Raw genomic sequence first — 12436 nt, 5'->3', positions numbered from 1 at the left:
ACGTCTCTTTTTATTGACATGTTCTTTTTTGTTATGTTTAATAAAACCACAAGACATAAGCAACCCTCTTAGTCTTTCTTCAATGTCTGATGATGACAGGATCCCTGTTTAAAGCCGTCCTCTCATTTACTGGAATAGTCCGTTAGACGAGTGGAGGTGCCACCGCAGGGTGCTCCGGCAAAACAATGCAGGGTTATCCAGCAAGAAAGTTGAACCTGGTTGAACCTGTCTCAATTTTTACTGCAGTGCAACATGATACGATGTATCACCGCTGGATCACTTCATAACTGCGTATTTCCACAGTATTATAAACCTCTGTGCAGTGTTTTGGTGTCTGATAAGCCTTTGAATGCATTCATCCTTTTTTTATTATTTAAAATGGACTTCCCTGATTATATTTCATTGTCTCACCAGTACCATAAACAACACATAAAATTAATTTTAAAGACCAAATTGCTGCAGCTTGTAAACCAGACTATAGTTTGCCTACAGTGAGGGACGTCACGACTTCTTAATCGAAAACTGAGCTTCCGATTTCGATCATCAGAATCAAAAGCAGGAATCTGCAATTCTCTCAGTATTTTTTTCCTCTCCACTTCCACCTACACTTCTAAGAGGACACAGCTAGCTTACTGGTAGCCTGCAGCTGCATTTCCATCAACTGAATGGTACCAGAGGTAACTCCAACAGCATCGGAGATGTTGAGGTTTATTTTCTTTTTCAGAGATCCTTTATTGATTTGTCTTGGAAGAAGAGGACAGATTTAAGGACCCAAACTTTGCAACAAACTGAATCTATCTTTTGTTGTTCCTTGTTGAATCTCTAAAGTATGGTATTTTTTGTTGAACTCTGGTTTCTTGACAATTATTTGAACTTGCTAACCTGCAAAAAATCACCAGAATTTGAAAATGTAAATAACAGTTGTCAAAGAATAAAACCAATCAACTGTTGATCTTTGCAAATCCAGATGTGATAGTCAAACAAAAGCTTAGCTGTCAGTGCGGATTTTTAAAAAATGGACAGATTGCCAAAGTGACTCCCCCCGTCGTCCAAGGTCTTGGTCTGGGCAAACTCGGGCCGCTGGCTCAAGCTAATTAGCTAGCAAAGGCAGCAGTTGTCGGTCACTATGGTGAAATGCTGCCCCCCTGTAGTTTTGGAGCTACTTTCAAATTGTACAAATCACATCTTTAATCATGATAGGACCACAGTTTTTGTAAAAGGAGCTCATCATAAACATGTGCCTTGTTCAAATAGGTCTACTAGGATCCCATTTCAGCGCTCAGACCGCAGCTCTGTGATCAGATATGTTCATAAGATGTTATTCGTGACCAGAGTGGTCTCTCCGCTCACTGACAATGTCTCGGTTTTCGCCCATTAAAGTGCATTATTTTTACATAGTAAAAAAAAAAGGTGGGGAGAGTTCTTCGTGTCTCTGGAGGCATCCGACCACATTTCGTTGGGGTTTTGCATATACTTCAACACTGTGAAGTGCCAAATGAAATGCTAGAACTTTCCTGAGGTCTCCCCCACAGAAAGGAATGTACCCTCGGCTCCAGTACGGTAGTCCCAGAACAATACAGATTCTTTTGGAGCCGTGATTATTCTGCCAGCTCTCGATGCCGTGTAAATGTAGATGGGGTTTATTTTCACTTCAGCCAAAGACACTTCATAAATAAACTCACACTTTGTAGCCAAACAAAAGAATGGCGATGCCTCCTCTCGCAGCGTTCCAGCCTCAACTAACCTGGCTCATAAGCCTCCCTCTGTCCCTGTGCGCCTTAACCCCGCTGCCCTAATCTCCTGACCTCCAGCCCCTGCTGTCCTGACCCCTGGACTCAACAGCCAAGCCTTTCTTCCACTTAGCTATCCCCCTCCGCCCAAAAGCACAATTGACCCAGAGCTATCATACCTTCTTCACTTTGAATTTCTGGCTCTCGGGCAAGTTTCTCACCACACAGCTAATCAGAGTGAGTCAATTTCTGAGGATTACTCTGTGCCAAATGTTGCATTGTCTGTCTGTGTTGCAGGTTAACTTCCTTCAGAAGAGAGCCACGGTGCTACAGGAAGACCTGGATGCCTGTCGCAGCAGGAGGTTAGCATGATTGTTTGTCTTATATAGAAATGTGTGTGCATACGTGCCTGTACATAGTTCATATGGAAGTTTATACCTCTGTACAGTACAATACAGAACAATACATGTGTAAGATAGGGCGGGAATTCTTCTTTAAAGGTGCATTATGTAGTTTTGGGGAAGAAGAAGAGAAAGATCTTCATTGACTGATTTTTTATGCCTAAACAATATTGTCTCCTCTCCCACTTCACGTCTCTTCTGTCCCAGCGATGTCTTCTCGTCTCTACACTCAGAGTCCTGGCAATAGGGCCACTAGCTGCTCAGCTAACTGAGCTAACTAAGCTAACAGCGGCTTGTAGATACAGCCAAATATCACTAAAGCTAAGAGTATAGTGAGCAGCAGTTGGCGGTTACTCTTGGGATGTGACCTCCGACAAGTGGCCACCTCTTTACACATTGCACCACTGAGTATAGCTCAGTATGAACATTCAGATTTTCCCCCTCGGCTGGCTCACCACTGATGGTGCAGCTCTCGTCTTTGACTATGACAGCCTCCAGTCCTGAGGGCTTTCATTTGCCTCCCTTCCATCACACTGTAAGAACGATTTATGTCTTTATGAAAAGCATCTATACATGCGCCGCGATAAGAGGCCTCGTCAAACGCCGCCGCCGCTCACATCTCTGCAAACATCTCTCAGGACTGTCAGTCACGCACATCGCAGTAAATAACCAGTTATTTCACTGTACTCCGCCTCACAACTTAAAGTGACAGAGACGTTGAGAATCTCAAAGCAACAGTCAATCAGAGAGAGTTAGTTTGGATTACTTTTCATGAGTCTTTTAATATCAATGCACATGTGTTATAATGTTGGTTTAATGGTTTAACATGGAGTAAGCCCACTCTTTCTGTACAGGTAACCGTGGGAGAGCTACAGCCTGACCCTCCGCCGGGATATGAAGGATAAAGACGGCCAATCAGATGTGAGCATGTATTTGACATGTATTTTACACACTTTTCATGCCACTGGATGAGTCGTCGCTTAGTTTCATGAGCTGTTGTCTCTAATATGAACTATTTATTCTTTGTCTTGTTGGGAAAAATATATATTTTATGTTGAAAACCACTCACATTGTTTATTTTTTTTATTTTTGGTATCATTAACTTGATTTTATTGTTATTGATGTTTGATATTAGTTTCCAAAATCCATCAGTTTTAATAAAAAGGATTTTCATCACATTCTGTTGTCATGCTTTTATTTTCTTTCATCTTCGAATACCTCATAATTAATCCCTCAATTAGGGGAAGTCATGCTGTTGCCCTTGTTTTCACATGACCACAACATGCATGTTAACCAAGATTAGCTGTATAACTTGACACTGAAGTCAAAGACCTTGAATTCCCATCTGCCCCATCACTATTTAACATCGCCTCTCTGCTCGAGCCCCCATTTGAACTGTAAAGTACTTGGGGGTTTGTGGTCAGTTCAGATAAAGAGCGCTGCGAGTCGATTGTTTGAACCTCAGGCCAATCACTATAGTCCTTGGACTCACTCTTTCTGCCTCCTCCACCACTTTGTGTTTTACCGACGGCTCCACTCAAACCCGAGCTGAATGGCTCAGACGCTGGAGTCCGTGAAATGGCCACCATGTCTCCAAGACTCCTCCAATGTCTCCAGAGTGTGGAGGTTTTATGATGATAATAACATTTGGTGGACCAAAGATGGTCTTCATAATGAGCCTCCATCCGTTGGTGTTCTGTGTCTCTGGTAGGTGAGGAATGCATGGGCTTGAATACTGATCATTTCAAAAGAATCCAGTTTTTGGTTGTTGTTTTTTCTTGGAAAACAGTTTGGAGGAATTATTAAATTCCAAAATCAGATTTGATTTCAAAGAGGCCCCCGCACTTATTTGCATTGGAATTGCTTTCTTTTTACACCCGCAGTTCACGCATTTCCATGTGTTCCCATTGTCCGTGACCTGCTCTGCTGTCTCCAAACGAAACACTATACCCCTCTCTGTGTTTATTTGATGTGCTGATTCTGCTGCCCGGGCAGAGAGAGAGAGAGAAAGAAGAAACAAAAAAAAAAAAAGAGACGAAAGGGGAGAGGACTGTCAGGCCGACATCTGAGAAACAGGAATTTAGTCTTTCAGCACGAAGCCTTTGTAGAGTGTTGTTTCTGGAAGAAGTGCATAGAGGATTCATAACTATTGCAACATAGCATCATAATCATACGTGCATGTGAGGAAGTATGTGTGACATCTCATGCATGTACTGTACATAGCGGTGCTTCAAACAAACTAGAACTAGTGTTACTCTACAGGAATTTTACTTGATCTCCTGTATCAGCTAGAGGTGACCGGAGACAACAGCTGAGGTGCATCTTTTTCATGGATTGTCTCCAATCTTTTAAATGATTTAACGAACGAGGAAAAGTTCAGCCAAAACCAGAAATAACTATTTACATCTGACCTGTAGTGCTGTTTTTCCATCTAGGTTGTTCTGATGTGAGTTGCAGAGTTTTGGAGATATCTGCTAGATGGGATTCGGCGTGTGGTACTCTAAGGGCCAAAAGAAAAAACATTTAAAAAACAACTAAAAAACTTCCTACTAAACTGTAGGAACTATTTTTCTTAAAGAAGCATCCATCTATTCATGGACACGAGGCTCATGCTCTTGACAACGCAGGATTTAAGCATTAAGGCCGAGCTGTAAGGTTAGTTAGCTTAGTTAGCTAGCCTCTTGTCCGTGAGTAGATGCATGCCTTCTTCCTACATGAAAGTGCTCACAACAAGGTCTGTGGATTATCTCGAGTAGCCGGGTCATGATTTCTGGAAAGAGACGTTGCTGTTGACTTTGGTTCCAGTATATCTGAGAGTACGTAGACATCTCTCCGGCTGATATCTCCAAAACTCGGCAACTCGCATCAAAACAATCTAGATGGATAAATAAATATAAATAGTGCAGGTTAATGCATACTCATTCCTGTTTTCCTCATTTACTCCATCTTCAGCCTCTCCCTGTAATCTGTGTTCTTACTGACATAGTTCCACTCTAATTGATTGTCTACCACCAAAATAAACCTCCATAATTGCGCTTGTGTAAATACAAGCCATGAGTGTCATTTCCACACAGCCGACATGGCCCCATTAAGGATCAAAGCCCTCGCTTCCTCTCCGTTATCTCCACATCAGACGGTGGACTGTTGTGTGACAACAGTAAAGGGCAGTTGGGAAGCTCCCAAGCTTTTCCACTCATCCGCCGTACCCTCGCTTCACGCCGCAGCACACAGCTGCTGTGCTGCATGATGCTCGGTAATGTGGGATTTAGGATTTCATGACATGCGTGCACAAAGGCCTGTTTAAAAATTGCTGCACACTCTCAAAATGCACAAGAGATTAAAAGAAAGAAAAGAAAGGGGGGGGAAACGCCTCATGAGCCGGAAATGTAGAGCAACTGTGAATTCTCTTTAAGTTGCTGTACGGAGGAACGTTACACCAGTTTTTGTTTTGAAGTATTTTATTCCTGTAGGACATCAGAGGGGTTATCTGAGGATGTGAATTTAAAGATCAGCACTAGTTTGTAATCAGCTGTAGAAAAGGGTGATTCGACGCCTTCGGCTGCCTTGTACTAGATTTACACGTGTGTTTTTGACAGGGCTCTGGGATTGACTGTACATCAGCGCGTGATTGACAAAGTCATTGTACGTGTGTGCGTGAGCCGTGTGCCACTGGAGCTTTTTATAGCGCTGTATTCTGAGTCAGACCCTAGGAGGCCTGTGTTTGGCTGCTGTACGCTGCTTGCATAAATAAACCTGTTTATCGCCAACACTTCTCACACACACACACACACACACACACACACGGATGTCTTCCATCATGTTTTCTGCCTTCCCTGCCTTTGTCTCTCTTCCTAGCTTGTATCATACTTCTCTTTGTTGATACGGTATTTATGGCAGTGATTTTTTTTTTTGATTTTTTTTCCCCGGCCCTGTCACTCAAACGCAACACGAGCTATGAAAAGGATATGCAGCTGCATGATTTGAGGACAAGTGGGTTAGAAGCTGTACAGCCTGAGTGAAGAAGGCACAGCAGGTCGTGTTTGTGCGATTGTGACATGGATTCACCGTCTGGGCTGATAGTGTGGGCTGAGCAGAGGGACAGAAGACCATGCACTCAAGACAGTGTGGGAGGTTTGTCTGTATCGCTTGCCCTCTGTCTCTGTCTGGTATCTCTGACTCGCTCTTTCCATTTATCTCCCTCAGCCTCTTTTATCAGTATACACAAATTCTCGCACCTGAAGTCGACTGTGGCCACACTAATGCAGATAAAGCTGACGTCCTTTTTTTTTTTCTTTCTCCTTTTTGATCTTCCATTCATTAAATTTCAAAAAGTGTTCAGTGGTTTTTGAAGTCTTTCTCATTTTTTCTTTACTGTCTCTGTTTGTTCATAGTTGTGTCTTTGCAGTCACTTTATATAGAATCATGTCGGCACTGAGATTCACTTTGCCTTCAGTGTCGACGGACCAAAAAAAAAAATATTATTCAGACATTTACCTTTTCAGCTATTTAACTACCTCTGCTACGGAGGTTATGCATTCACCCATGTCTGTATGTTGGTTGGTTGGTTGGTTTGTAGGCAGGGTTACACAAGAACTACTGAACGGATTTCCACGAAACTTGGATGGAGGGTGCGTCCCGGCCCAGAATAGACCCCATTAACTTTTGGTACAGATCCAGATAAATTGAGAACTCTGTCCGACTGTCTTTAAAGTTGCAAGATAGGGCGTTTTTGTTAATCTTTCAGGGATATTTAGGTGGCTGGTATCTGAGTGAGTACAACATTTAGAGTGATACAGAGATACAGAGTTCGATATTGAATTAGGCTTAACTGAATTAAAGTTGGGACTTGGCAGAGGCATGCACTCTACTCAGTGCCATTGTAGTAACAAATTCAATTTTGCCATATTTTTAAGCCAGGAAATGTAGATTGGCGAGATGGTTTCAGAAGTCTATTTAAAGTCCTTTTTTCAACTGTTGGTTATGACGAATTTCTTACAAAGCAAATGAAAGTTAAAAACATATCAACGTTTTTTCTGTTTCACTATTAAAAGACACATTATGTAACTTTCTCACTTTAAAATATCAGCTTCAAAATCATGTTGATGGTGCGGTGTCTTGTAACAGGGTGAATGGTGTCTGTCTTGGCCACTCCGCCCCCCCATCACTTGTTTCTGCTCTATGTGACTTCAGTGAGAGTGTAGGATCACAGCCTTACATACATGTTTACTTCAATATACACGTAACATTGTTATGTCCAAAGCCTCTCTACACATTGACACCCCTCGATTTCTCACTCCAAACAAATAGGGGGCAGCATATCACCAGAGTAACCACTAACTATAACTGCCGTTAGCTAGTTAGTTCAGTTAGCTGTGCAGCTAGTGGTCCAGACTGGGTGCTCAGACTGGTATTATGAGGGCGGACGGGGGCTAGCTGGTTAGCATGCTAACTTCAGTAGATATCATTTCAACACAATACATAGACGTCCTTCACAAAATGTCAAACTTTTTATTTCTTGACATTCTGTCTGTAATTAGTTAATATAGCACATGACTTCTGTGTGGTAGGTACTGCCATGAATGTCACGTGATCTATTTTGATCAATTTTACCTCCTGACTTAAACCAACACTTTAAAAGAGGTGTGAAGCTGCTGCTGATTCATTTTCATTCACATAATGCCAGCTCTCTGACATGTGAGAAGGGAATTTTTATATCTGTCTGCATTTGTGTAGACATCAGATATGTATCTGTTGCCGTAGGTGCTCACCCCGTCGAAGCGTCACACCCCTCTAATGGAGGAACAGGAAGCGGGGACAAGAGATAAAAAAAAAAAAAACCTGGCATCTGTTGAATGGACGAGCGCGTTAATCACCTTACCAGTCTGGGGAACCCCGCACTGCCGAATCAGGAGAGGGGAAGATGGGGTTAAAGTGATGGATTAAGGATGAGTGAGGGAGCCCAGGGTTCAGGTTAAGACTGATCCGGAGACGGATCGCTGTCCTGTCAAGCATGGCAGAACAGTGGCGTCCGGCCTGTGAAGTGTCTGCATGGTGCTGGAGTGTGAGCAGCAGAGGAAATGAAAGTCATTACTGTCAGTGTGGAGTGAGCTTCATGGCCCAAACGGGATTAGACAGTGCATCCGACATTGTTTCTATACATTGGTAGACTTAAAAGTCAAGCGCAAAATGGGATTAAAACGAGGGAAAAAACCAATAAATAACCTTCAACAGCCCCCCCCCCCCCTTTTTGCCTCTCTTTTATTTCCTCGCTGCCTTCCTTCGCTACCAATTCCCTACCTATTTCATGTCTCATTCATCCTTCATAGTCTTTTTCTCCTCCACCTGTCTCGCTCTCTCTGACACATCTCTCTTTCCCTCCCTCCATCTTTCACAGACTCATTCCCCGTCAACAAAATGCACAGGTAGGCGCCAACTCCCACACGCACTTTACATTCTGTGTTTTGTACAAAGAAAAAAGAAAAACATCCTTCTGGGGCCAATTGGCGGCTTGAAATCCAACTTCATTCCCCTCAAACTGAACCCTTTGGAAAACAAACCCTCCCACCACTTGCGCTCTTCTTCTTTTTTTTTTATTTCCTCCCTCCTCTTCCTCTTTCAAAACAGCCCCATAACAAACTGGTGAATTGTTGCCCTTCCTTAACTTTTAAGGGTATTATGCACCATGTCCAACTTCAAAGCCTGTCTTAACTCCACACTTTAATTGTATCTTCCCCAGCTCTCTGCGTGCCATTTGATTCTGCTGACAACAGCACTTCTCCCTCCGTTCTCCTCCATCCTTCTCCTCCCGTTTGGTCCTCGCTCATGTTGTGTTTTGACCCCCTGCGCCACCACCGGCTCCTCTCATCAGCTCCTTGCTCCCTTCAGAGGCCATTGTCCCCCTGTTGTCACCTACTTTGAAGAGGTAGCCTCCATTTCCTCTCTCGGCAGTCGGTTGTTGCCCGGGGTGTGTACACACCAAACAAACTTGAAACAGTAACCCCCTGTCCTACATTGGCTGTCTCCTGCTCTCTTTATCTGCTCTCTCTGTGTCTGTGTGAGCTGACTTCCTCCTCATGGCCCTGGTTGATAATTGCCATAAGCTTCCCTCTTGGTTTCAATTTCCATTGTCCTCCCCCAAATTCTTGGCTCTGGCTTGAGATAAAGGGATGAGTACTTCAAAGGGGTCTGCAAAGAGTTTAACCCCAAGCCGAAAGGAACAGCACACAATACTGTAATTGAGAGCAGTTACTGATCACAGGGCTGCAGCGCGGAGACGACAGCACCGGTGGACGTGCACACACACTCCGAGTGTTTATGACTGCAGCCGAGGTGGCCAGTGGCAGTTACGACAGGCCAAGACCATATAACACAGTCGTAAAAGCCTCTCCAGTCCGCCTGAGCTGTTAGATAGGAGTCTTTTTTCTTCTCGAATTTGACTTTTAGAAAATTCAGCAGACCTTAAAGGACAACAGAGTTTCATACTGTTTTACTTTGTTTACATGTGGCGGACCCTGCCACCTTTCTAGCTTAAAACAGTGTTATGGGGACCTTATTTTCCTCTGAGAACAGCTTGTTTATTCAGTTATGGAAAAGATCAATATTTCTGATTATGTATTATTACCTAATTAATATTGTAAATATTAAAATTCTGAGTTTGAATTTCTTCTCCAAAACTACATAGTGACCCTTTAAAGAACTGATTGGGCCCACGAGTGATTTACGCATGTCCTTCCGTCTCTATTTATAGGCCTCTTTGTAGTCGGGCTGAATTTGACCTGTCCCTGTAATAATATCTTCCCAAACAGAGAGACAGTTACACCCCATAACCTCTCCCCCTGAAGCCCTCTTTCAAGGGTCTTTTTATAGGGCCAGGAGCCAAGGACACCCCTGGTCTCAGGCCAGTCACAGACCTGGGGTCAGCTCCTGAGGGGCGGCAGGGAAGACCCGACCCATGGGGACCTCCCATGAACCATAGAGGGGGTTGACAAGGCAGGACATGAGGGCCCAACTGGCCCCTGGTACTGGCAGGGGGTCCACACCATCGCCATGGTAATGGTTTCCACCCCGGTGTGTTTACTGTCAAGAGGTCGGCCTCGGGACTCCAGAGTTAACAAAGGCTGACATTGTCAGGGTAGCACTGGGTATATTAGCCAGATGACCTGTATACCTACAGGCTGTATAGATGAGCTTTTATGAGATAAAAGGAGTTGTGTTTGTGCAGACTTGTTTTGACTCTGAGTCATTACTGTCTCACATCTGGCTCCGTTCCAGATGTCAGATCTACTGTACGTCAGAGGTTTCCAAGCTTTCTTGTCAGATGTTCCCACACAGCCCTGTGTGAAGTCGGCCGACTCCTCCGCTACCATTTATTTCTACTGTTCAGCCATAACCTTCAGGCAGCGATACAATGTAAGGAAGTACGTTTACCCAAGTGCAATTATGAGGTACATGTACTTTACTTGAGTCTTTACATTTTCTGTTACTTTTTACTCCAAAGCAGCACGTTTTAAAAATCGGCAAACGGTCAAGGCATAGTATACATTAAATACATACATGTAAATGTAACTATAAGTAACTTCTGATGTGTTTATGCATTCCTACTTTAGCAAACAATTTTACCTATTTATGCATTTACTTTTACCTTATTATTTCAACTATTTAATCATTAATTTAGCTAAATTTTTTAACTGTTTATCCAGTTAAAGGGTCTCTATGTAAGAATTTTAGTTGAAAACTAAAACTAGCAACAGATTGTGAATAAATAGCAGTTTTGACATTATGATGTCTACGTATGCTTGGTGTTGTGGAGATATCTACTGAAGTTAGCACGCTGACCCGCTAGCCCCGATCCATCCCAGTCCAAAGCTCCTGTGCTAGTGGTGTAAACACTAATACTCCCAGTCTGAACCGCTTACTGCACGGCTAACTGAGCTAACTAGCTATGGGCAGCTACAGTTAGTGGTTACTCTGGTGATATGCTGCCCCCCATTTGTTTTGAATATAGTTTAATAAGTTTGACAAGTTGCCAGTTCTTACATATTGCACCTTTAAGCTAAGAAACCTATTTCACCCTTACTTGTAGTTAAATATTTGATCGGTTTAATCCTTAAGTCAACTTTTAGATCAATATTTCAACCATTTATCCATCACTTATAGCCGTAGCTCTCCTTGCCTGGTGTAAAGCTTTCATGCACTCTCAACATGTGTTCTTCAGGAACTGTAATTTAATTTTCTTTTTTCAAAGTTGTGCTGTTACACAAGCTTTCCTTGAGCCCTGAAGCAATGCAGAGACGTGGGTTGTAAGTATCCCTGGTTGGCAATCACTGGTTCATCTTTAGCTGGGACAGTGAGTTTGATGTGGACACGTTGGGAGTGTTCTTGCGCAGGATGTGAGCGCGATAAAGTGGCCTTTGAATGATGAGTAATCCCTTAGTCATCACGGCCTCTTCTGGAGCAATTTCCTCTTTTATTAACCTTGATGGGAAGCGAGGTATCAAGGGAGAAAGTTTCACAGCACCATCAGCAAACAGGCTGATCAAAGTGTTTGCCGTCTTTGTACTGTACTTTTTGAATCTCCGTCCACTGAGACAACAAGGACACACAGACGACTACTGTCTCCCTTTCAAGGAATATAGCCAGTCCTCTTGTACAGAGGGCCTCCTGTGGTGGCTCATTTGAACACTAAAGACCTATTGACTCTGTTCTGTGAACACTTTATTAACATAACTGCCTGCAGCTAGTCCAGTGTGAATAAAGAAAAAAAGTCCAAAATGTCCACTACAGTGTGCATCCAAACAACTCCTCTCAGTCTGACCAGTGAATGGATGTTCACTGAATGTCTGATGGGCTCCATGTTATCCATGCCGACAGAAAGCAGAGAGCTGTGCAGTCAGAGAGGAGCATATCTTCTGTTGCTTAAATGATATGATAACATCCATCAGAGATGTGAACAGATGTTTTGTTTTTTTCTATCTGGTGCGCATGCATGGAGCATGTGCCCTTATATTGCCACTGGTAGGAGCTGTGGAGTGATACCAGCACTGTGATTTGATTCCCCATTGCAACATGTTGTATCTGAATGACATCTGTGGGTATTTAAAAGTAGTTAAAAACACTGTCCTGCTTCAGTCTTTGAATCCTGCAGGAGGAGACACAGCTGTCTCTATCCAAAAAGCGCCTTAAGAGGATTAAAAATCATACTTTCATTATTCTACTGGGCTAAAAAAAAAAGAAAGAAAGAAAATCATATGAGGATATGAACGTGCTATTTGATACACGCCGGTGCATGCATTGTGCATCCCCAGG

General features: G+C 43.1%; 1 protein-coding gene across 3 annotated transcripts in view; it reads left to right on the top strand.

Moving 5' to 3' along the window:
- Nucleotides 1–3309, top strand: part of cep112 (centrosomal protein 112) — a 109617-nt gene extending 106308 nt beyond the window's left edge. For all 3 annotated transcript variants that reach the window (XM_084370578.1, XM_084370579.1, XM_084370577.1), the window contains 2 exons: nt 2028–2092; nt 2986–3309. In XM_084370578.1, the coding sequence (XP_084226704.1) occupies nt 2028–2092; nt 2986–2989 (69 nt within the window). In that variant the 3' untranslated portion in view covers nt 2990–3309. The remainder of the gene's footprint in view (nt 1–2027; nt 2093–2985) is intronic.
- Nucleotides 3310–12436: the final 9127 nt, after the last annotated feature.

The sequence above is a fragment of the Pagrus pagrus genome (assembly GCF_965226575.1).
Source record: "Pagrus pagrus genome assembly, chromosome: 13".
Classification (NCBI taxonomy): domain Eukaryota; kingdom Metazoa; phylum Chordata; class Actinopteri; order Spariformes; family Sparidae; genus Pagrus; species Pagrus pagrus.
This window is presented reverse-complemented; position numbering and strand designations above follow the sequence as displayed.